The sequence below is a fragment of the Convolutriloba macropyga genome, chromosome 1 (genome assembly GCF_964194025.1).
Source record: "Convolutriloba macropyga chromosome 1, txConMacr16.3, whole genome shotgun sequence".
NCBI lineage: Eukaryota > Metazoa > Xenacoelomorpha > Acoela > Convolutidae > Convolutriloba > Convolutriloba macropyga.
In genome coordinates this window covers 53,273,824-53,300,192 of record NC_134468.1, presented here as the reverse complement: position 1 = coordinate 53,300,192, position 26,369 = coordinate 53,273,824, and the positions used below count along the sequence as shown (strand labels likewise).

Here is a 26,369-nt window from a genome sequence, read left to right as displayed (position 1 = left end):
TACAAACTTGGCGCAATTTCAATTTGTCTGCGGTGTATTAGCTGACACATCTATTAAACCAATCTTCCATGAAACGTATGACATAAATAATCATGTACACAAACATTTAAACAGCACCAACAACGTGATACTGCCGTTGTACTAATAATACTGCGTTCAGGTAAATCAGTTTTATAAATCGAGATGAAAAAAGCAGTTTCAACCGGATTGAGGTCGCTGCAAATAGCGACAACAGCTCTACCTCTGGTACCACCGCCTGAATTGGAAATGTAATTCTTCTGTTGTTTAACAGCTGAGCTGGAGTTTATTTGTCTGTCTTGTTTACCTCTGATATCTTTTCCCACTTGTTGTCAGAGGTCTCTTTCCACAAAGTCACCTGTAAACATAACCAGTAACACTCACGTCACAGCCTCCCCTAGTAGAATCATAAAAAACAAACTTTTCCTGTGTTCCTCATGGGATTGCGGAAACATCCTACATAAAGAAATTTAATAAATCATCTTTCTAAAAACATAGCGGGCAAATTGCTAGAAAAAAAGCCGCCGTTGAGCCCCTTGATGCACATCGAAATCGAAACAAAAAAAAACAAGAGATAGAATTTGACAATTTTTCTAAATGGTGAAAACTATTCTAAATTGTTGTGCAGTTTCAGTTAGATTCTGGAATTACACTTAACTAACTACAGCTTCTAAACTAAAGGCTATTAAGCTTAATACTAATGTTAAGTAGCAATCGCTCCAATGAAAACTAATAACCTAATGCACTATGACTTAATGACTGGGCTTTATCGGTTTCTTTTGAATTTTCTTCTTTGATCCTGACCGTATTCACTTTATTCAGCGAATTGAAGCCTTCAAAAGCTTTCATTCTTATCATAATAAATCGTGTATTTGGCCAACACCTTGAGCAAATCTTGAAACTGTACATCCAAAAACTTCAAAATACTTCAACCTAGATCAATGAAAATCTCAATCGATATATCAGAACACCCCTCTCATTCGCCCTCCCTCTATGTACCACTCTCCTTTGAAGATTGGCAATCCATGAAAAAAGTTTCGTACAAACTTTACTGGGACATATATATCAAAAACTGGAAAGCAAAGAACACTATCGAAAAAGTTTCGTCAAGCTATCAAAAAGAATTAGTAGAGGGAAACCGACAGCCAGGGGGTCCTTCATCATGGGCCCACGAAGCACCCGACGCCACCCCTGAACACGTTACGTTTTGAAAAGCCATAGAAAAGTTGGACGCGATAGAACAACACTAAGTCAATACTGTTTAGTAGCATTATTGGTAGTAGTCAATACTGTGGTAGTAGCATTACTGCCAAAATAGAAAGCGATGCAACTTTTCTAGTGACTGAGGTATTCACGCATATAGAGAATCAGCAATAAAGAAAATAAAAGTTCTGGAAAAACAACGAAAAAAACTGAAAGCAATGGTTTACAAGATCATTGTTGATCATGTGCTGACGAGATATTCCAGTGCTGCCGAGAGTTTGAACTTTAATTCAACGGCGTATCGATAAATTTAATCTTCGCGAGGTGCCACCACTCAAATACAAACTTCAAAATGTTAAAAAAACTCGCTAATTGAGGAGTTTAATAGTTTAATGTCGAGCAAGTACAACGCTCAGTTTTCTGATAAATTTGTTATCATTCGATTAAACGAACTCATTCGCAATCTACCAAGAGTGAATAATAGCGTTGTTCACTACAACTAGATATATCATAACAATGTTCATCTGAACTATCGTAAAGGCATACCTTACCTGAAAAATATTTTGCTACAACTGTTGCAAACATCCAATGAAGCAGTTAACATTGTCATCTGTTTCTCATCACTTTCGTACAAATGGCCTATTAGGAGAAACTCGCACTATTAATCAAATTTGCACGGTAGAAATTATTATCGAGCTCGGTCTACTAATTTTTATAGCCCTTATTAATTTTCGGTTTTTGTTTAAATCTCATTGTTAGGCCAAATATTTGTTGAATGTGAATGTAATCAACTCATAACATACAGTCGCGCCTCGTATTTATGCTAATCTTCGCATGGGTGGCATATGGAAACATGTTCGCATAAGCAGAGGAAACAAAAACAATTCCCGAAAGAAATTTTGAATCTAACCCTTAAAGTGGAGATATCAAACACAATCCTCGGCCGCAAGACGTGTTTGAAATCTGAAAACACAACCAGACAACTTTAAAATATTCCGCTAAAATGCTCGTAGCATAACTAAAAAAGAACAATTTAAGGCAGTAATTAATGATATTGGGACAAATCGAATTATCGAATTAATGATATTGGGACAAATCGTATTATCGTATTATCGAATCGTATTACCGAACATAGATGCGGATCTTTCAGTAAAACCTTATAAAATTCATTCCATTGTACCACAAAAGATCGAGAAAGAGGCAAAGGGAGAGGAATCCTGCTTTTAAATTGAAGGTTTTTAAGATACAAAGTAAAGTGAGAAAAAAATATAAACCAGCCAACTCAAAGTTTTGAGAACCTGCGGGTATAAATTAGGATGAATCAGAAAACATTGGTTAACACTGCGTACTGTCCACAAAAAGAAAACTTGATGAATTTGTGGACTAATTGGCTCTAAACATTGATAAAGCAATTACTGAAAACAAGCCAATTCTTCTAATGAGTGACTATAATTTGAAATGTATTTGCAAAAATGAAAATAGAAAACATTTTTAGCCTTAGCGATTTGGATCCAATGAATGTTGACAACCCCACAAGAGTCGCGTCCCACAAAAAAACGCTGAAAGATTTTCAGATAACGGATAAATATCTGAAGACATAATTAGTTGCCATTTTCAAATAACTGATCAGTAGCGATCATTTGGCTCAACTAATTTATTTTCAAAATCGAAATTGGCACAAAAAATAGAGAGCAGATGAAACATAATTTCGACAAAAGGAACTATAATACATCTGAATTTCGGAAAACGATAGAATGCTCAAACTGGCGTGAATTTTACTCATACAAATATGCAGAAAAGCCCCTGAGTTTGAAAAAATCCTCTCAAATGCTATACAAATGCATGCTCCAATGCCAAAAAATCTTTGAGCGTAACGAGACATTTCTCAATTCTGTAGCTAAAAAAATAGTCTCCAAAAAAACGAGAAAAAAATCAAACGTGACTAGCTCTTAATTGTGTATTCATTAATATTGGGGAAAACAATAACACCGTAGACTCGAAATTTAATAATGAATTCTGCTTCTTTCAAAAACAGCTTATTCAATAATCCAAATCTGAGCGCTTAAAATGGAATTTAATAAATGAAGTTAGAGATTGCAGTAAAACAGCCAGATCTGTTAAAAGTGGAATTCGGTGAAATTCTAACAGAGCAAAAAATAGCAAATCCCTTGAATATAAATTTAGCAAACTTCAACATCCTCCTCCCTTCAAGCAAATTTTGCTCAACAAGAAAATGATTTCATTCCGTTTCAAAACAAAACATGAATCCTTACAAGTACTTACAACAACCTAATGCTTACCTTAAGGAGGAAAAATTGCTCTCAGAACCCTGCACAAGAAAGAGACAGATATTCCAACCGACTATAGAACAACCAAATTCAATTACGCACAGATCTATAAAGCGCCGACGGAACACTATTTCCATGCAAGAAAATACTAACCGATGGAAAATTTGGCTTCAGGAAAAAGTATTCTACAATAGACACATTAGTTTAATTCACTGAGCTCGTTAGAAAAGAATTGAATGGAAAAAAGATTACTACATGTGCTCTTCTTGATCTCAACAGCTTCAATAAATGATACTATACTATTTAAAAATTGAAATGTCTTGGATTCAATGATTTATAAGTGAAAATCGTGCCTAATTGTGAATGAAGAAACTTCGGACAGCATTCAGTTACATCGCTGGTGTCCCCAATGTACAGTTCTAGTACCACTCATTCCATCATCATATAATCGATTTAGAACCAAAAACGTGTGAAATCAACCAATACGCTGACAATACTGTTCGTGTGACATCACATTGTGACCTTGATTGTTGTAAAAAGTCAATTGAACACTCAAAAGAAGTTCTACTGGAGTACACTACGTCACTGCCACTTAAATTAAATGCAGATAAAACCGAATTTATTTAATGTATTTGGCCAAAAGAATCAACAACTATCACTACAAATTCGACAACAAAAAATTGAAAAAACAAGTGAAATATCTCGGTGCAACTATAGATTATGAGCACAGCTACCAAGCAGAGGTTAAAAATCTGCTCACGAAAATGGCACAAAGTATTAAATGCTTTACAAAAACAGAGAATGCCTACCAGAAAGCTACTTCTTGTTATGATTACAATATCCAGCCGTACTATTGAGCACCATTGATAAACATACCCGGCACATTGCCGGAAAATAGCCGCCGTTGATTCCAATAAGCATGATTGGGATTGAACGAATAGAAGATATTGAAAAAAAAAATTTTGTACAAAACATTTTTAAGTTCGATTCATTTTGATGGCATTTCGTAGTTGAACATACTTCTGTTTCTTAAAGAGAGGCTACAGGGGCTACTATCAACACCAATAAGCATAAGAGATGGTAACTAAGACTTAGAGGAACGACGTTCAAATAGCGGGTATCTAAAATTGGGCTTTATGGGTTTATCCCGTTTCTATTTCTGACTTCAATTTTTTATACTGACTCTGTTCATTTTGAATTGCTTTGCTGAGCAACTGATGTTCAAATTCACTTTTTGCAGAATGAGAGAAGAGAGAAACTAGCCTACAGAAATTAAAAAGATTTCACGCAAAATGTCGAAAAAGCGGCAAAATGGTCAAGCGAAAAAAAGTTCGACGAAGTAAAAAAAAAATAGGAGCGCAATAATAGCCGGCTGAGAACATGAGGGCGGCTATTAACAACTTAATCCTTCCCTTAGAAAAACAATTAAGCTGGGCAGTTAAAGCGTGTTAACATTGTTCGAAATTTGAATCATCTACAGATATTAAGCTCCAGGGGAAAATACCACCTGTTCTCCTCTTGCTTGACTACAGATTAAACTTCTACCTCTTCCTCTTAACTGCTACTCAAAAACCAGCATTCAATAGTCCCAATGGAATCACGCTACTTTTGACTTATGACTTATAGACATCAAAGAACTGGAATATTTTGTATCAAATAGTTAGTAGGACCAATCATTACAATAAAAGCATAATCGGAAGAGGTATTGAAGTTTTGGACACAAGTTACCTAAAAATCGTTTATTCTGCCAATGTAAATACGCAACCCTTAAAAGAAATCTCAAAGATTTATTCTTTAAACAGTTTGTTGTAAACTAAAAATCATAGTTTTGGTAAAAACTCATGGCGTGACTTAACTTTCGTGAATTCTTTTAAGCAATAATTAATATTGGATTTGTTCCCATTTGTAATAAATGTAAGTGTAATTTCTCTCTATCCTTAATGAGAGTAAACTTTCATTGACTCTTTTGAAATAATAATTGTCATAATTACTCATCTAAAAGAAAACCTCTAAAAAACTTTGCCTGAAACTTTACAAAGTCTAAACACACAGTTAATTCAGTTTTTGTATATTGCGTAATTCAGTGGAGTTAAAGTATTTAAATTCCATCCAATTGAAACCGCGAGTAAGGTTGACGAGGAGCCAAACGAGGAAGTCGTGAGTTTGGGAAATGAAAAGACGGGTCGGGTCGTGCAATATAAAATCACACTAATCATACGGAATCCAAAAAAATAATAAACACTCAAAAAATTAAACAAAATTTAGTTATCAATGTTGGTAGGTGCTGGGGATGCGTAGGTTGGAGGGGGCATCGGTTAGCTAAGTGGGGTTAGTGAGGGGGATGTAAGTAGGTGCGACGTGCAAGGTTGAAAAGTTGGGGTGTAGGTATGGTTAGGTAAGGTGACCCAGGTAGGTAGGGAGCTAGGTATAGGGGTAGGTAGGTAAAGGAAGGGGTTAAATAGTCAGGGAAGAGATAGGGGGGTTCGTTAAGTAGGTCGAGGTTGGGCATCTTTAGTTTACATGAGTAATAGGGACTTGTGGGATCCAAAACTTTCAAAATAACCTCGTCGCTTAGAATATTAACAGCGATACTATACAATACAAACTAATAAGCAACTGCATCCAATGTTTGAAAACAGAAGTTCAAAAAAGTACCTAAATGGGCGAATAGAAAGAAGTCAAAATTCAAGTCAATTAAAAAGTTGCTTCAGCAAAAAAAGCTTTTATATCAATACTCCTCTTGGAGCCAAAACATGAGAGCACCTGATAAAATCAAAGCCTTAGACAAAACCAAATAACTTCAGCCGAATTGCTCTCAGCGATCGGTTCGCTTTGGCTGTAACACGCTGAAATTTGAGGAAGCTAGCATTTGTCGATGGGCCCAGTGGGGGTCAAGAGGGGGTATGGTTGGACGAGAGGGGGTCCACATTTCCAGGCGGAGGTGGGTGAGCTGCGGGTGTTGGGGGAGAGGGGTAAGAGGGGGATGCTGACCGAGGGGGATTTAAGGATTATGATCCGCCCTTCATGCCATGAAATTGTCTCTTCAAAACAGTTTTAGTGAATTGCGAATCACGTCCTTAGAGATTAGTAAGGCGTAAGAAAACAAAGAAAACCGTAATTGCAGAAACCAAAGCTTTTGGTCTTGAAACATTCTTTACCTCGTCAGATTTGATTTAAGAAATCGATAACATTTAAACTACTGTCACAACCGCAACAAATACGGCATCAATCAGTAACAATAAAAACAACAGATTTCAGAACAGACAATTCCGCAAAAAAAATCACTCAAAAAATCACTTAACTCTTGATACGGCAAGAAGTTCGTAGTACAAACATTTAGTACCGTTGAAACAGGGCCAAAATTCTTAGGATGCTCAAATACTAATGGCCTCAAAAAACCGACGGGGCTAAAAATTTAATAACATAGCCGGCAGATTGCCGGAAAATAGCCGCGATAGACGCTCGTGGCCTTCCAGGAATTGAAACACCTAAAGAAATAAGATAGACAGATCGACCACCAGTCCTTCAATAGACCACTAGACTTTTCGGGTTAGCTTCGGACTGTCAATTTTTGACACATACGTTCTATAAGGAAAACGCCCTTAAAGAACTATTTCAAAATTGCTATTCGAAATCAAAAACTCAAGACTAATAATCACAAATTAGGGCATATAAGATTGGCACAACTTAGATGCACACTATTATCTAGCAAATCTTCATTAAAAATTAAAGTTCCATAAGTGAGTTCAGAAGTCAATTTTTTGAGTGAGGTAAGTCACGCAATTGACCTAAAAGCAGAAACAACGTCACGTACACAAATTTTAACTGCAAAGCAATAGAAGTCACTGAAGTCAATTCCAAGAAGTCAATTCCAAGAAGTCAGGTCGTAAGAATCATCGATGGAGACGACGAATTAAAAAAAAACCACGATGTCCCCAATAATAGCCGCTATCGCTTCGCGGCTATTAAAAATAACTCACGATACTAGTCCTAAAAGGATAGAACTCCGCTATTATCTGTGTGACCAGAAAGACACAATGTAAAATTATAAGGCAGCTTTTATCAATGAGGACTCAAAATTAAATAAAATTTACTGGAGTCACTGAAATTAGTACAAAAAATATTTTTCTCTTGTTGGAGATATCAGAGACAACATGAGTTCAAAACAATTGCAAAAATTAGCATAGCAAAAAAGAACAGCAAAAACTTGAAAGGCAAAAATCTGTTTCAAACCAAAACCGCCTCCCCCCACCAAAAAAATTGCAGATGACATAAATATTCAAATGATTTAAACAGAATTCCACTGAAATCTCAGTGCTGAATTATATTAAATGAAATCAATTGCAACCTTTAGAAAAAGCAAGAATCATTCAATTCTTTTAACAACTGATAAAAGCAGAGCGAATAAAAATATTGGCCATCAGAGAATGTTAGAACGGTGTATGCTAGTATGTGGATAACACACATTGTAACTAACTACATCTAAAGTTTTACTTCTAGTTTTAAAGTAAATATGCAATTAAATGCAAGTTAAAAATGCAAGACTTAACGCTAATTAAATTTGAAAAATTAAATTTCTGCACATTGCTTAAAAAGATTTTCTAGTAATAAAAACCAAAACAAAATTAGTAACAAAACTTCCAAAATTAGATTATCATTTGTACGATTTTTGAATCCCTCATAAAATAAAGACATTCGATGCAAAAATTACCAAAGGAAAGTTGGCATATAAACTGACTCTTGAAAAGAAGTCCGCTTAAAGATACAAAAATAAAGAAAGATGGTTATCTACAAGCGCCATTCTTCAAAAATATTTCAAAATCGGTAAGTAATTCACTGAAAGCTTACCATGATCAAAAACCTTTCTCGCTCAGAAAAAAAATAGTTCACACCACATTATTTGTCACTTTCCCTCTCAGGTCAAAACAGCGTCTGAGCGAATAGTACTCACGGATTCAAAAAATCAAGAGAACCTCTTCGAGTCGTAAACAGACCACAGGACTAAAATAACTGCTGAAAACTACGTTTGAGGGCAATTGAGAGCTCATGAGAAACCACCTGCTATCTAACAGAAACAAATAACATAATCGACTAACGTCGGGCGAATTGCTCTCAAACGAGCGCAGCGGGAGCGGTTCACCGGGGGTTGGGGGCAACAGCGAGGGGGTGGGGCAACAGTGGGAGGCGGATCTTTGGCTGCACGGGGCCCTTACGGCCTAAACGATGTGCAGAGGAGATTGAGGGGCTGATCAATGGGGGGGGGGGGTGGTAATCACTTTTTAATAACCACCCTTCACACCATTAGTATATGTCTTCAAAACAGCTTCTGTGAATCATATACTTGGAGACTAGTAAGCTGAAGGCTCTCAGAGAATTTAATGCCCCTGGGCGCTACCACTTATCCCGTTTCTGAGCAGGCATGACTAATAAAATTGCTACTAATTAAAAATGATGAGATTAATTAACAATAATTCCTAAAAAAATGATTGTAGGAGTAAGATAATAGGGTACTAAGATAGGGGTGGTATCCTTCCAATTAATACGTGGGCTAATAGGTGGTGCTCCTTGGCGACGATATGGTGCTCCTTGGCGGCGATACATAAAAGACACTTGACCAGCTTCTGCTTTTATTCCTTTCTTTCCGTTTGCGCCTTTCGTTTCTGCGTTTCGCTAGATTTTTGAAGAAAGATTGAATTGAAACCAAACTAAACAGTCAAAACAACATTAGGTTGTTATTTACACTGCGTATTAATGCAGCAAAATTGCATACATTTGAATTGGTCATTGCATGAGTGCCGTCTTATTTTGCGTGCTGGTTCTCTGCTGCTGCTTGCACCTTCATCTCCAAAATTTATTATGGGGTTGTCGGGAGAGGAGATTTCAACGAAACTGGCGTCAATATCTGTAATATCAACAGTGGCAAAATCAGAGTCAGTTATCTGATTAATTACGACTAAACCCGGGTCGGGAGTTTTCGAAAAGCTGGTGATGGAGTCTGGTTCTTAGAGAGCGGCTGTTGAGGAAGTTGCTGACACTATAAAGTTATCACATTCTGGACTAGAGCTGAGAAGTAAGTCTGAGTAACTGTCATTATCCCCCTAAATATAATCACTACCCCAATCAAATTCATCAACACCACAATCAACCGTCTCATAATGTCCGTCTGAAGGGTCGAGCTTTAGATCCACAGGATAGAATATACCGTTTGTTATCGACAACTGAAAGGCATACTTTGTTGGTAGTAACAGTTTCCAATACATGCTGATCGGACTTCATTCGTGTACTTTTAGTGCAAAACACGTTTCTTGAAGTCAGTGTGCTCAAAAAATCATCATGCCGGAGACGTAGCCGAAATTATTCGGCAATCTAAAGTGAAGAAAAGCCTTTAATCAAGTCTTTGGATGTTTACCAACAACCTATGCATATAATAAAAAAAAATACCATTCAGAAGCCGTTTATTTTATGTGATGTATAAAAAGTGATCATTCGGATAATTGAAGAAATCGAATTCGCTAAATACTGAAACTGGCTTTCTTGCTAATTCCTCATCAAAGTCTGTACGGATTTTATGTAGTAAACTATCCGTGTCACCATTTAATATACAACAATCGAAAATAGCGCACATTCTGTAGTAATGGAAACTGTACATTTGATACTTGGCCATATTAAGAATAGTTCAAGTTATTGTCGTGGTGTTCCAATCAATCTTTCTTGAGTGGAAAGACAATGCGGCTAGGTTATCTCCAAACATCATAAATCCATCAGAACTAGATCAGCATCTCGCTCAATGGTACGCTACTTCCTCTGCGTTTAGATTTGCAAACTTACCATATACTGCATTGTTCATGAGCTTATCAAAATTTTTTTGCTAGCGGCTGGACGTTTAGTACTGCTGAGTGTAATATAGGGTGCTAGCCAAATTCGCTTGTTTGAACTGTTGAACACGGTGTACTTGAGCGACAAATAACCCGAGACTAACGTATAACTTGAAAAGTTTGTAATGCAACATAGTTCTTTTTTGTCGAAAAGCGTTTGAAGCAATTTAATATTCGAGCTTGGTAATTTATGTTAATATTTTAGGTCAAGTTGATAATCGCCCAGCCAATCATCTTGAACCATTTCCTTGGTAGGGGCAAGAGGAAAGTCTCGGTGGTCAACATGTAGGTGAACAGGGTAATTTAAGTCCACTTCGACAAAATAGCCAACTGAAGAGTCATTAGGGGTATTGAGGATTTCTTTGCGGGTAATTTCCACGTTGAGGGCGAACTCCCTCAATGGTAGCTGGTCCATTTGCATAACACCTCCAGAAATTATTTGCGTCTACACAGAACGCAAATGTTGAATCCTCGGAGGGGCGGCAATCCGATAAAAATTTAGTGTTGACAAGAAAATGAAGCTCTTCGTTAACATATGTTACTTCTTCACGTATTGCTGATTCAATCATGTCCAAATGTTCTCGGACTGTCATCGGCTCAATGTTTGCCTTGCATATCTTTAGTGACGCTTGTCTTGTCATATTGGGAAGAGTATATAAATGCATGCAGTCGAGCTTGTATGTTCAAAAGCTAAGTTCACGGTGAAACTCACATAAACAGGCTAATAATGCAGAGTCCAGTTTAATGTATGCGTCATGATAGTCTTGTAAAGTTTTACATCTCAATAATTTCTACATCTGGTTAGCATGAATTAATTATTCACTAACACAATTTTCCGCCCTATTGCATTCCGCCATTCAGAGTGGTGGTAGACATTCATCGGAACACTTTGTACGATCACACACATAAGAATAAAAATATAATCTTTGTTTGAGTTTTTTGAGTTAGTAAGCTGTTGTTTCGGAAACAGATGGAAACATTGCTTTCATGATATCGAAATATGCGTTTGTCAAAATATGCGTCCGCCAGAAGTTGTTCCTGCGAACTGTTCATCATTTTGTACGAATCGATGAATCTTATATTCTCGTAATTTATTGTTTTCATTCCTCTTGAGTTGTAATAGTATCAATCATAACTCCCAATGTCATTGATATGAATTTCTCGTCCGTTGGTGAAATGACTTTGATTGTTGTGGTAGATTCATAGTCGTTCAAAGTCAAACATGGTATAGGTCAACGTTTTGTATGCTATGACCAATCACAGGTGTAAAATTAACATATGGTCTCGCTCGATTACACTTTGTGAACACATCCCAAAAATTGGCCACTAAAATGACAATGGTCTAAATCAATGCACTTTTCGGGGTCATGCTCGCTGTCAAACTGTTTACGCAAATCCAACAATGTGTAGCGCTATTATTGTATGTTTCCAATTTCCGTTGCAGAAAGGAAACTGTTGCAGCATTCAAACAAAGTTACCCATACAATCTTCAGAGCTATCCACACGACTCAAATAGGGTATATTCGAAAGATGAAAGATGATTAACAACTGCCAAAGCAAATCCACAAGGCTCAAGCTTTTTTAGTCACGCCAGTAGAAGATTGGTCAATTGATGCATCACTTTCAGCGACGGGTCGCAAAAAAAGAATTGAAATCGAAATATATCCCCAAAGGAACAAACCAAGTGCCTGAAAAATTTGAAAACTTGCATGTTTTCATTTGGTGATAGCATTTGAATAACTGCAGGGGCAGTTAGACAACAATTTTCCGTATGAATATAAAAGATTTCCAGTCCATCACGACACAGCCAGACACAATTACGTCAAATGCGATAACCAAATCTAAATTTCACATCTCTAATTTTACACACGATTTTCACAAGGTCAGTAATGAGAACAGTGATAAACGTCGGCATCATAATGAAGTAAAAGATTAATAACAAAATCTGCTTCAAAAGCGGAAACTCGTAGATGGTAAAGCTGTCCTTTGTCGTAACCAGAGATGTTAATTGTCACATCATCGAGGCTCTCAAAGGCTTTCATTTGCTCAAATCCCATTGGTATTTCAAAATTGCCCACAGGTTGGTGAACGTTCTCTCGCTGTTATATTGATGGGGATGTTTTGTCAATATGATAGTTCCTGCCATCTCAGTACAACTCGTCCGTGAGAGCGTCAACGTAAATGAGCGTCATAAGAGTGCAAAAATTTTTATGCTCTCCCCCAATTCGGTTGAACTTTCATCTTGATGCAACTTCAAAAACTGCAATTTTACCGTAAATTGTACCTTCTGTGGTTCCTGGCTCAGCCGTTGCTTGATTAGCGTTGCAATTGCAGATCTTTGATTGAGCATGAAGCTCTCAAGAACTCTACAAGCTGCATTATTCATAATTTCATGAAATTGTAACGCTCCATTGAATGCCGTCTCCGCTGTAGCATCTTTCGTTTGGTATTCAGGTTCAAATACAGGCAGAGAGTGAAGGGAGTTTATATGCTGCGCAAACAGGTGCGCATCATTGAATCCCATGAAGCAAGATCCGTAGCAGTTATTAAACTTGTTAGTGACAAAATCGCATATGGTATTCCAGATCAGACCGTTTTTGTGAATTGAACAAATATAGAGAGCAATTGTACACAGGAGGGCCCACTTCGTCTGGATAAACTTTTATTTGATTTCGTGAACGGTTAACAGGAGTGCTAAACGTAGTTGAACAAAATTGCACGAATAGTCTATTTCTAATAGTCTTGATGAATTTCAAATTCTAACAGAACTGTCATAACAAGTATATAACTCGAAATGACTAAGGTTAACGAAACTGAAGTACGCATGTAATTTCTGAGCGCGAAATCACATCTGTTTCAAATTCAAAGCAAAGGAAAACCTTAAGATCACTGCTGAAGTTAATTATGCAATCACTGAAGAACAACAGAGTCAAGTACGCCATAGGCGTACTTGAGCCATAGGCGCATTTGCGCCGCCATTAAGTTGGGGGTCTACCCATTAGAAAACTTGCAAGTTATGAAAATGAGTTGCACACTTTGCCTTTCAAGTCTATTCAAGACACAGAATTTGGAGATTGTTGTTTTGATATTTCAAAAACTGATAAGCGCTTGATCAGGGCAACGTTGAAAACCTATGGAAGGGCAGGAACATATGTATTTCTGATATTGTTCGAAAAAGCAACCGACGATTACGAGTTTGAACACACAATTTCGTTAACTCTTGCAGAATTTGAAAATTTGGTCCGCGCGGCTAGCGATTTACAGACCAGCAGCCAGGGATCAGCAGTCATCAACAAAACCATCACTGGCAAATAAACCAATAACTCAAAAATAAGTTGTAAATAACGATAGTGGAAGAGATGTTTGAGCGTTCTCCAAATAACTTCAAACAATTTCAGAAACAGTTCAAACTTATTATATCGGGAGAGAAACCTAGCTTTTTCTATTCAAAAATTTTAAGCAATGTATTTTATGCAATTTTTGTTGTAGCAAGTCGTTCCGGCAAAGCTTTTAGGTTATTGTTTGCAAAAACTTTTATTCGTTTGACGTTCTACGCAATCTGCTAATATCAAATTGCCAAAGAAAACTCATTTTTATCCACGACGCAGTTTGCTTATCTGAAGTCCGTTTTCCGTGGAAGAAATTTAGTCAAAAATTTTGCCTGTGGTGTGCCTCCAACCCTTTATAACAGAGAAGCGGATATTTTGGCTCCTTTTGCCTACCTTATGCTTACTCATGTTAAAGAGTATCACTTGATCTAATTTATTTCGTCGGCAGAAGTCGAAAACAACAGGCCCATTTCAATCCTGCCACGAATATCATTAATTTTTGAAAGATTTCTAATTAATGGTATCTATTAAAATTTGGAGCACACACTCAACCCAATAAATGTACATTTGATACTTGTCCAGATTAAGAATAGTTCAAGTTATTGTCGTGGTGTTCCAATAAATCTTTATTGAGTGGAAAGACAATGCGGCTAGGTTATCTCAAAATATCATAAATCCATCAGAACTAGATCAGCATCTCGCTCAATGGTAAGCTACTTCCTCTGCGTTTAGATTTGCAATTCTTACCATATACTGCATTGTTCATGGGCTAATAAAATTTTTGGCTAGCGGCTGGACGTTTATTACTGCTGAGTGTAATATAGGGTGCTAACCAAAATTGCTTGTTTGAACTGTTGAACCAGGTGTATTTGAGCGACAAATAACCCGAGACTAACGTATAATTTGAGAAATTTGTAATGCAACACAGTTCTTTTTTGTCGAAAAACGTTTGAAGCAATTTAACATTCGAGCTTGGTAATTTATGTTAATATTTTAGTTCAAGTTGATAATCGCCCAGCCAATCATCTTGAACCATTTCCTTGGTAGGGGCAAGAGGAAAGTCTCGGTGGTCAACATGTAGGTGAACAGGGTAATTTAAGTCCACTTCGAGAAAATAGCCAACTGAAGAGTCATTAGGGGGATTGAGGATTTCTTTGCAGGTAATTTCCACGTTGAGGGCGAACAACCTCAATGGTAGCTGGTCCATTTGCATAACACCTCCAGAAATTATTTGCGTCTTCACAGAACGCAAATGTTGAATCCTCGGAGGGGCGGCAATCCGATAAAAATTTAGTGTTGACAAGAAAATGAAGCTCATCGTTAACATATGTTACTTCTTCACGTATTGCTGATTCAATCATGTCCAAATGTTCTCGTACTGTCATCGGGTCAATGTTTGCCTTGCATATCTTTAGTGACGCTCGTCTTGTCATATTGGGAAGAGTATATAAATGCATGCAGTCGAGCTTGTATGTTCGAAAGCTAAGTTCACGGTGAAACTCACATAAACAGGCTAATAATGCAGAGTCCAGTTTAAGGTATGCGTCATGATAGTCTTGTAAAGTTTTACATCTCAATAAATTCTACATCTGGTTAGCATGAATTAAATATTCACTAACACAATGTTTTGCCCTCTAATGCATTCCACCATTCAGAGTGGTGGCCGACATTCATCGGAAAACTTTGTACGATCACATACATAAGAATAAAGATATAATTTTCGGTTGAGTTTTTTGAGTTAGTAAGCTGTTGTTTCGGAAACAGATGGAAACACTGCTTTCATGATATCGAAATATGCGTTTGTCAAAATATGCGTCTGCCAGAAGTTGTTCCTGCGAACTGTTCATCATTTTGTACGAATCGATAAATCTTAAATTCTCGTAATTTATTGTTTTCATTCCTCTTGAGTTGTAATAGTATCAATCATAACTCCCAATATCATTGATATGTATTTCTCGTCCGTTGATGAAATGACTTTGATTGTTGTGGTAGATTCATAGTCGTTCAAAGTCAAACATGGTATAGGTCAACGTTTTGTATGCTATGACCAATCACAGGTGTAAAATTAACATATGGTCTCGCTCGATTACACTTTGTGAACACATCCCAAAAATTGGCCACTAAAATGACAATGGTCTAAATCAATGCACTTTTCGGGGTCATGCTCGCTGTCAAACTGTTTACGCAAATCCAACAATGTGTAGCGCTATTATTGTATAAGTTTACAATTTCCGTTGCAGAAAGGAAACTGTTTTTCTTTTGCGTTGATGTATGTCTCCTGCTAACGCATGCAGCATTCAAACAAATTTACCCATACAATCTTCAGAGCTATCCACATGACTCAAATAGGGTATATTCGGAAGATGATTAACAACTGCCAAAGCAAATCCACAAGGCTCAAGCTTTTTTGGTTACGCCAGTAGAAGATTGGTCAATTGATGCATCACATTCAGCGACGGGTCGCAAAAAAGAATCGAAATCAAAATATATCCCCAAAGGAACAAACCAAGTGCCTGAAAAATTTGAAAACTTGCATTCATTTTCATTTGGTGATAGCATTTGAATAACTGCAGGGGCAGTTAGACAACAATTTTCCGTATGAATATAAAAGCTTTCCAGTTCATCACGACACAGCCAGACACAATTACGTCAAATGCGATAACCAAATCTAAATTTCACATCTCTAATTTTACACACAATTTTCACAAGGTCAGTAATGAGAAGTGATAAACGTCGGCATCATAAAGAAGTTAAAGATTAATAACAAAATCTGCTCCAAAACGGGAAACTCGTAGATGGTAAGCTGTCCTTTGTCGCAACCAGAGATGTTAATTGTCACATCATCGAGGCTCTCAAAGGCTTTCATTTGCTAAAATCCCATTGGTATTTAAAAATTTCCCACAGGTTGGTGAACGTTCTCTTGTTATATTGATGGGGATGTTTTGTCAATATGATAGTTCCTGCCATCTCAGTACAACTCATCCGTGAGAGCCTCAACGTAAATGAGCGTCATAAGAGAGTGCAAAAATTTTAATGCTCTCCCCCAATTCGGTTGAACTTTCATCTTGATGCAACTTCAAAAACTGCAATTTTACCGTAAATTGTACCTTCTGTGGTTCCTGGCTCAGCCGTTGCTTGATTAGCGTTGCAATTGCAGATCTTTGATTGAGCATGAAGCTCTCAAGAACTCTACAAGCTGCATTATTCATAATTTCATGAAATTGTAACGCTCCATTGAATGCCGTCTCCGCTGTAGCATCTTTCGTTTGGTATTCAGGTTCAAATACAGGCAGAGAGTGAAGGGAGTTTATATGCTGCGCAAACAGGTGCGCATCATTGAATCCCATGAAGCAAGATCCGTAGCAGTTATTAAACTTGTTAGTGACAAAATCGCATATGGTATTCCAGATCAGACCGTTTTTGTGAATTGAACAAATATAGAGAGCAATTGTACACAGGAGGGCCCACTTCGTCTGGAAAAACTTTTATTTGATTTCGTGAACGGTTAACAGGAGTGCTAAACGTAGTTGAACAAAATTGCACGAATAGTCTATTTCTAATAGTCTTGATGAATTTCAAATTCTAACAGAACTGTCATAACAAGTATATAACTCGAAATGACTAAGGTTAACGAAACTGAAGTACGCATGTAATTTCTGAGCGCGAAATCACATCTGTTTCAAATTCAAAGCAAAGGAAAACCTTAAGATCACTGCTGAAGTTAATTATGCAATCACTGAAGAACGACAGAGTCAAGTACGCCATAGGCGTACTTGAGCCATAGGCGCATTTGCTCCGACATTAAGTTGGGGTTTTACCCATTAGAAAACTTGCAAGTTATGAAAACGAGTTGCACACTTTGCCTTTCAAGTCCATTAAAGACACAGAATTTGGAGATTGTTGTTTTGATATTTCAAAACTGATAAGCGCTTGATCAGGGCAACGCTGAAAACCTATGGAAGGACAGGAAAATATGTATTTCTGATATTGTTCGAAAAAGCAACCGACGATTACGAGTTTACTTGCAGAATTTGAAAATTTGGTCCGCGCGGCTAGCGATTTACAGACCAGCAGCCGCGGATCAGCAGTCATCAAGAAAACCACCACTAGCAAATAAACCAATAACTCAAAAAGAAGTTGTAAATAACGATAGTGGAAGAGATGTTTGAGCGTTCTCCAAATAACTTCAAACAATTTCAGAAACATTTCAAACTTATTATATCGGGAGAGAAACCTGGATTTTCTATTGAAAAATTTTATGCAATGTATTTTATGCAATTTTTGTTGTAGCAAGTCGTTCCGGCAAAGCTTTTAGGTTATTGTTTGCAAAAACTTTTATTCGTTTGACGTTCTACGCAATCTGCTAATATCAAATTGCCAAAGAAAACTCATTTTTATCCACGACGCAGTTTGCTTATCTGAAGACAGTTTTCCGTGGAAGAAATTTAGTCAAAAATTTTGCCTGTGGTGTGCCTCCAACCCTTTGAGAAGCGGATATTTTGGCTTTTTTTGCCTACCTTATGCTTACTCATGTTAAAGAGTCTCACTTGATCTAATTTATGGAAATGCGCGCATATTAGTCTTATCCAAAAGGGTTCGTCGGCAGAAGTCGAAAACTACAGGCCCATTTCAATCCTGCCACGAATATCATTAATTTTTGAAAGATTTCTATTTAATTGTATCTATTCAAATTTGGAGCACACACTCAACCCGCTGCAACAAGCAGTTTTAGTTTTAGATTTTGCAAATTCGGTTGACCATTTTCAATCTTCTTCTGAAATTGTGAAAAGTAGACTTTGATAAGCGTTTTGTTTCGCTTTTGTATTCTTATTTAAACTGTAGGCGCTAGAGGGTCAACATTGATGGATTTCTATCGGATGAGCTATCTGTTACTAGTGGAGTTCCGCAAGGTAGTGTTTAGGTCCGCTTTGTTTCCACAGTTACATCGACGATATGATTCCAGTTCCTCAGTACAATCAAGTTTATTGTTCTTCTGACGATACAGTAACAAGGTTGGGGCAATTCTGTTTTTGGAAATATGTAATGAACTTTCCTTCAATTCAAGCAAATGTTTAGCTGCATATTACTCCTTCAACCTCTTTTTCTCTATCTATTGCTGTTGATGACATTGAACGATTACCCTGCTTGGCCGATCTGGCAGTTGTTATATCAAAGCTGGCAGATTGCCAGAAAATAGCAGCAGTAGCTTTGTAGATCTGCAGTCTAAAAAAACAGTAAAAAAGACAGATAAAAAAGTTATATTTTGATTAGGAATCTGTATAAAATATTGCTGCCTCTATTAGGTGCTCTCTAAAAACCTTCATTAAGAGTGACAAACACCCATTTGACCTTCTCTTTAAATTAAAGTAAATAAAAGTCAATTTCCAACTTCGTCTGGACAAATTTTTATTTGATTTCGTGAAAGGTTACCAAGAGTGCTAAACGTAGTTGAACAAAATTGCACGAATTAACCATTTCTAAGTCTTCATGAAATTCAAATTCTAACAAAACTGTGATAACAAGTAAATAACTAGGAAGTGATAACAAGTAAATAACTAGGAATGAGGTAAGTCAAGTTTGAAAAAAAATTTAATCACGCGAATGAACGAAAAAATCGATCCACTAAGAGCGAAAACTGACGTCACGCACTCAAATCAGTTTAAATTGCATGAACGAATGAACAGAAAGCAGATTTGAAGTGGTTGTGACGTCATATGGTCGTAAGAAAAATCTTGACGAGGAAATAAAAAACATAGCAGGACAAGTCGTGACGTACAAGTCAAAGAATTTTCATTGAGTAAAGAAAAAACTGGACCTGGAATGAACTATGAATGGATTGGGAATACCATTTCGAAAAAAAATCCGAACCAAAAATCGAAAAAATTGCCAAAACCGCATGTGAACAAAAAACCACTAGCGAGAAAGCGAATTTTTGCTCAAACACCGATTTCTCACTATACTTTAAAAACCACATTCAGATAAAGTTGTTGAAGGTGAGACGTTCCTATGGTTAAAAACATAGCAGGACAAGTCGTGACGTACAAGTCAAAGAATTTTCATTGAGTAAAGAAAAAACTGGACCTGGAATGAACTATGAATGGATTGGGAATACCATTTCGAAAAAAAATCGGAACCAAAAATCGAAAAAACTGCAAAAACCGCATGTGAACAAAAAACCACTAGCGAGAAAGCGAATTTTTGCTCAAACACCGATTTCTCACTATACTTTAAAAACCACATTCAGATAAAGTTGTTGAAGGTGAGACCTTCCTATGGTTACCTAAGCATAGCGCAACCTACAATATTCCTTCTGGAGTCAAATTTAATTAATTCAAGGCTTGTGTTTTCTGTTTAGTTTTTACGGCTATCCTTCCTGAAATCCAGATCAGAACTACAAAATTGAACTGAACTGTATGACATTAAACTTTCTGTAGAAGATATATTGACAAGCCCGAAGTACCAAAATTCGAGGGTAATGAGTTCAACATTTTAGATTTTTCATAGATTATTGCTGGCGTTACTCATTTGAGTGAACCATTGAGTGAATTTGGTGAACTACAGTTGCTGGTTCAATCGTTCTATCGAAACATGCTGCTCCGAAACCCTGCCTGACGGGTAGCCACAATGTTATATTATAAGCTCTTGTCCTCGTTGCTTAGCATGCTTGAGGGGTCAATGTGGAAAACACAAAGTTTACCTCGTTGTCACCTCCAGAGACGGCGAGTACGTTTCCAGTGAATGACCAGCTAACGTGCGGTTGACCATATTCAATCTTCTTCTGAAATTGTGAAAAATAGACATCGATAAGAGTTTTGTTTCGCTTTTGTACTCTTATTTGGCGCTAGAGGGTCAACATTGCTGGATTTCTATCGGATGAGCTATCTGTTACTAGTGGAGTTCCGCAAGGTAGTGTTTAGGTCCGCTTTGTTTCCACAGTTACATCGACGATATGATTCCAGTTCCTCAGTACAATCAAGTTTATTGTTCTTCTGACGATACAGTAACAAGGTTGGGGCAATTCTGTTTTTGGAAATATGTAATGAACTTTCCTTCAATTCAAGCAAATGTTTAGCTGCATATTACTCCTTCAGCCTCTTTTTCTCTATCTATTGCTGTTGATGACATTGAACGATTACCCTGCTTGGCCGATCTGGAAGTTGTTATATCAAAGCTGGCAGATTGCCAGAAAATAGCAGCAGTAGCTTTGTAGATCTGCAGTCTAAAAAAACAGTAAAAAAGACAGATAAAAAAGTTATATTTTGATTAGGAATCAGTATAAAATATTGCTGCCTCTATTAGGTGCTCTCTCAAAACCTTCATTTAGAGTGACAAACACCCATTTGACCTTCTCTTTAAATTAAAGTAAATAAAAGTCAATTTCCAACTTCGTCTGGACAAATTTTTCTTTGATTTCGAGAAAGGTTACCAAGAGTGCTAAACGTAGTTGAACAAAATTGCACGAATTAACCATTTCTAATAGTCTTCATGAAATTCAAATTCTAACAAAACTGTGATAACAAGTAAATAACTAGGAAGTGATAACAAGTAAATAACTAGGAATGAGGTAAGTCAAGTTTGAAAAAAAATTTAATCACGCGAATGAACGAAAAAATCGATCCACTAAGAGCGAAAACTGACGTCACGCACTCAAATCAGTTTAAATTGCATGAACGAATGAACAGAAAGCAGATTTGAAGTGGTTGTGACGTCATATGGTCGTAAGAAAAATCTTGACGAGGAAATAAAAAACATAGCAGGACAAGTCGTGACGTACAAGTCAAAGAATTTTCATTGAGTAAAGAAAAAACTGGACCTGGAATGAACTATGAATGGATTGGGAATACCATTTCGAAAAAAAATCCGAACCAAAAATCGAAAAAACTGCAAAAACCGCATGTGAACAAAAAACCACTAGCGAGAAAGCGAATTTTTGCTCAAACACCGATTTCTCACTATACTTTAAAAACCACATTCAGATAAAGTTGTTGAGGGTGAGACGCTCCTATGGTTAAAAACATAGCAGCACAAGTCGTGACGTACAAGTCAAAGAATTTTCATTGAGTAAAGAAAAAACTGGACCTGGAATGAACTATGAATGGATTGGGAATACCATTACGAAAAAAAATCCGAACCAAAAATCGAAAAAACTGCAAAAACCGCATGTGAACAAAAAAACCACTAGCGAGAAAGCGAATTTTTGCTCAAACGCCGATTTCTCACTATACTTTAAAAACCACATTCAGATAAAGTTGTTGAAGGTGAGACGTTCCTATGGTTACCTAAGCATAGCGCAACCTACAATATTCCTTCTGGAGTCAAATTTAATTAATTCAATGCTTGTGTTTTCTGTTTAGTTTTTACGGCTATCCTTCCTGAAATCCAGATCAGAACTACAAAATTGAACTGAACTGTATGACATTAAACTTTCTGTAGAGGATATATTGACAAGCCCGAAGTACCAAAATTCGAGGGTAATGAGTTCAACATTTTAGATTTTTCATAGATTATTGCTGGCGTTACTCATTTGAGTGAACCATTGAGTGAATTTGGTGAACTACAGTTGCTGGTTCAATCGTTCTATCGAAACATGCTGCTCCGAAACCCTGCCTGACGGGTAGCCACAATGTTATATTATAAGCTCTTGTCCTCGTTGCTTAGCATGCTTGAGGGGTCAATGTGGAAAACACAAAGTTTACCTCGTTGTCACCTCCAGAGACGGCGAGTACGTTTCCAGTGAATGACCAGCTCAGCTAACGTGCGGTTGACCATATTCAATCTTCTTCTGAAATTGTGAAAAATAGACATCGATAAGTTTGTTTCGCTTTTGTACTCTTATTTGGCGCTAGAGGGTCAACATTGCTGGATTTCTATCGGATGAGCTATCTGTTAATAGTGGAGTTCCGCAAGGTAGTGTTTAGGTCCGCTTTGTTTCCACAGTTACATCGACGATATGATTCCAGTTCCTCAGTACAATCAAGTTTATTGTTCTTCTGACGATACAGTAACAAGGTTGGGGCAATTCTGTTTTTGGAAATATGTAATGAACTTTCCTTCAATTCAAGCAAATGTTTAGCTGCATATTACTCCTTCAGCCTCTTTTTCTCTATCTATTGCTGTTGATGACATTGAACGATTACCCTGCTTGGCCGATCTGGCAGTTGTTATATCAAAGCTGGCAGATTGCCAGAAAATAGCAGCAGTAGCTTTGTAGATCTGCAGTCTAAAAAAACAGTAAAAAAGACAGATAAAAAAGTTATATTTTGATTAGGAATCTGTATAAAATATTGCTGCCTCTATTAGGTGCTCTCTAAAAACCTTCACTTAGAGTGACAACCACCCATTTGACCTTCTCTTTAAATTAAAGTAAATAAAAGTCAATTTCCAACTTCGTCTGGACAAATTTTTATTTGATTTCGTGAAAGGTTACCAAGAGTGCTAAACGTAGTTGAACAAAATTGCACGAATTAACCATTTCTAATAGTCTTCATGAAATTCAAATTCTAACAAAACTGTGATAACAAGCAAATAACTAGGAAGTGATAACAAGTAAATAACTAGGAATGAGGTAAGTCAAGTTTGAAAAAAAATTTAATCACGCGAATGAACGAAAAAATCGATCCACTAAGAGCGAAAACTGACGTCACGCACTCAAATCAGTTTAAATTGCATGAACGAATGAACAGAAAGCAGATTTGAAATGGTTGTGACGTCATATGGTCGTAAGAAAAATCTTGACGAGGAAATAAAAAACATAGCAGGACAAGTCGTGACGTACAAGTCAAAGAATTTTCATTGAGTAAAGAAAAAACTGGACCTGGAATGAACTATGAATGGATTGGGAATACCATTTCGAAAAAAAATCCGAACCAAAAATCGAAAAAACTGCAAAAACCGCATGTGAACAAAAAACCACTAGCGAGAAAGCGAATTTTTGCTCAAACACCGATTTCTCACTATACTTTAAAAACAACATTCAGATAAAATTGTTGAAGGTGAGACGTTCCTATGGTTAAAAACATAGCAGGACAAGTCGTGACGTACAAGTCAAAGAATTTTCATTGAGTAAAGAAAAAACTGGACCTGGAATGAACTATGAATGGATTGGGAATACCATTTCGAAAAAAAATCGGAACCAAAAATCGAAAAAACTGCAAAAACCGCATGTGAACAAAAAACCACTAGCGAGAAAACGAATTTTTGCTCAAACACCGATTTCTCACTATACTTTCAAAAAAACACATTCAGATAAAGTTGTTGAAGGTGAGACGTTCCTATGGTTACCTAAGCATAGCGCAACCTACAATATTCCTTCTGGAGTCAAATTTAATTAATTCAAGGCTTGTGTTTTCTGTTTAGTTTTTACGGCTATCCTTCCTGAAATCCAGATCAGAACTACAAAATTGAACTGAACTGTATGACATAAAACTTTCTGTAGAGGATATATTGACAAGCCCGAAGTACCAAAATTCGAGGGTAATGAGTTCAACATTTTAGATTTTTCATAGATTATTGCTGGCGTTACTCATTTGAGTGAACCATTGATTGAATTTGGTGAACTACAGTTGCTGGTTCAATCGTTCTATCGAAACATGCTGCTCCGAAACCCTGCCTGACGGGTAGCCACAATGTTATATTATAAGCTCTTGTCCTCGTTGCTTAGCATGCTTGAGGGGTCAATGTGGAAAACACAAAGTTTACCTCGTTGTCACCTCCAGAGACGGCGAGTACGTTTCCAGAGAATGACCAGCTAACGTGCGGTTGACCATATTCAATCTTCTTCTGAAATTGTGAAAAATAGACATCGATAAGAGTTTTGTTTCGCTTTTGTACTCTTATTTGGCGCTAGAGGGTCAACATTGCTGGATTTCTATCGGATGAGCTATCTGTTACTAGTGGAGTTCCGCAAGGTAGTGTTTAGGTCCGCTTTGTTTCCAGTTACATTGACGATATGATTTCAGTTCCTCAGTACAATCAAGTTTATTGTTTTTCTGACGATACAGTCACAAGGTTGAGGCAATTCTGTTTTTGGAAATATGTAATGAACTTTCCTTCAATTCAAGCAAATGTTTAGCTGCATATTACTCCTTCAACCTCTTTTTCTCTATCTATTGCTGTTGATGACATTGAACGATTACCCTGCTTGGCCGATCTGGCAGTTGTTATATCAAAGCTGGCAGATTGCCAGAAAATAGCAGCAGTAGCTTTGTAGATCTGCAGTCTAAAAAAACAGTAAAAAAGACAGATAAAAAAGTTATATTTTGATTAGGAATCTGTATAAGTTATTGCTGCCTCTATTAGGTGCTCTCTAAAAACCTTCATTTAGAGTGACAAACACCCATTTGACCTTCTCTTTAAATTAAAGTAAATAAAAGTCAATTTCCAACTTCGTCTGGACAAATTTTTACTCGATTTCGTAAAGGGTTACCAAGAGTGCTAAACGTAGTTGAACAAAATTGCACGAATAGACTATTTCTAATGGTCTTGATGAATTTAAAATTCTAACAAAACTGTGATAACAAGTAAATAACTAGGAAGTCATTTTTGAGAATGAGGTAAGTCAAGTGTGACCAAAAATTTAATCACGCTAATGAACAAAAAAAAAACTCGCTTCACTAAGAGCGAAAACTGACGTCACACACTCACTTCAGTTTAAATTGCATGAACGAATGAAAAAAAGCTGATTTGAAGTGGTTGTGAAGTCATATGGTCGTAAGAAAAAATTGACGACGAAATAAAAAACATAGCAGGACAAGTCGTGACGTACAATTCAAAGAACTTTCATCGAGTAAAGAAAAAACTAGACCTGGAATGATATATGAATGGATTGGGAAAACCATTTAGAAAAAAAAATCCGAACCAAAAATCGAAAAAACTGCAAAAACCGCATGTGAACAAAAAACCACTAGAGAGAAAGCGAATTGTTGCTCAAACACCGTTTTCTCACTATACTTTAAAAACCACATTCAGATAAAGTTGTTGAAGGTGAGACGTTCCTATGGTTACCTAAGCATAGCGCAACCTACAATATTCCTTCTGGAGTCAAATTTAATTAATTCAATGCTTGTGTTTTCTGTTTAGTTTTTACGGTTATCCTTCCTGACATCCAGATCAGAACTACAAAATTGAACTGAACTGTATGACATTAAACTTTCTGTAGAGGATATATTGACAAGCCCGAAGTACCAAAATTCGAGGGTAACGAGTTCAACGTTTTAGATTTTTTATAGATTATTGCTGGCGTTACTCATTTGAGTGAACCATTGAGTGAATTTGGTGAACTAGAGTTGCTGGTTCGATCGTTCTATCGAAACAAGCTGCTCCGAAACCCTGCCTGACGGGTAGCCACAAATGTTCTATTATAAGCTCTTTGTCCTCGTTGCTTAGCATGCTTGAGGGGTCAATGTGGAAAACACTAAGTTTACCTCGTTGTCACCTCCAGAGACGGCGAGTATGTTTCCAGTGAATGACCAGCTAACGTGCCAAACCACATCCGGAAACTGACAGAGTTCATTCGACTGGTAGTACTGCATCATTCCTGCTCCCACCCCACCACCACTGGCTAACTGCTTACGCCAGATCTTGACTATGCCATCCTAAAGAACGATTTAGAAAACAAAAAGTTCAGTAGATTCGTCCACTTGGAATCGTTCAAAACT

General features: G+C 37.0%; 1 protein-coding gene across 1 annotated transcript; it reads right to left on the bottom strand.

The window, feature by feature from the left end:
- LOC142349746 (protein SEC13 homolog) lies at positions 1-26,324 on the bottom strand. Its single transcript, XM_075401497.1, has 2 exons — positions 26,136-26,324; positions 1-376 (listed from the first exon to the last, which is right to left on the bottom strand). Exons 1-2 carry the CDS (start codon positions 26,244-26,246, stop codon positions 305-307), a joined length of 183 nt encoding a protein of 60 aa, XP_075257612.1. The 5' UTR covers positions 26,247-26,324; the 3' UTR covers positions 1-304.
- Positions 26,325-26,369: the final 45 nt, after the last annotated feature.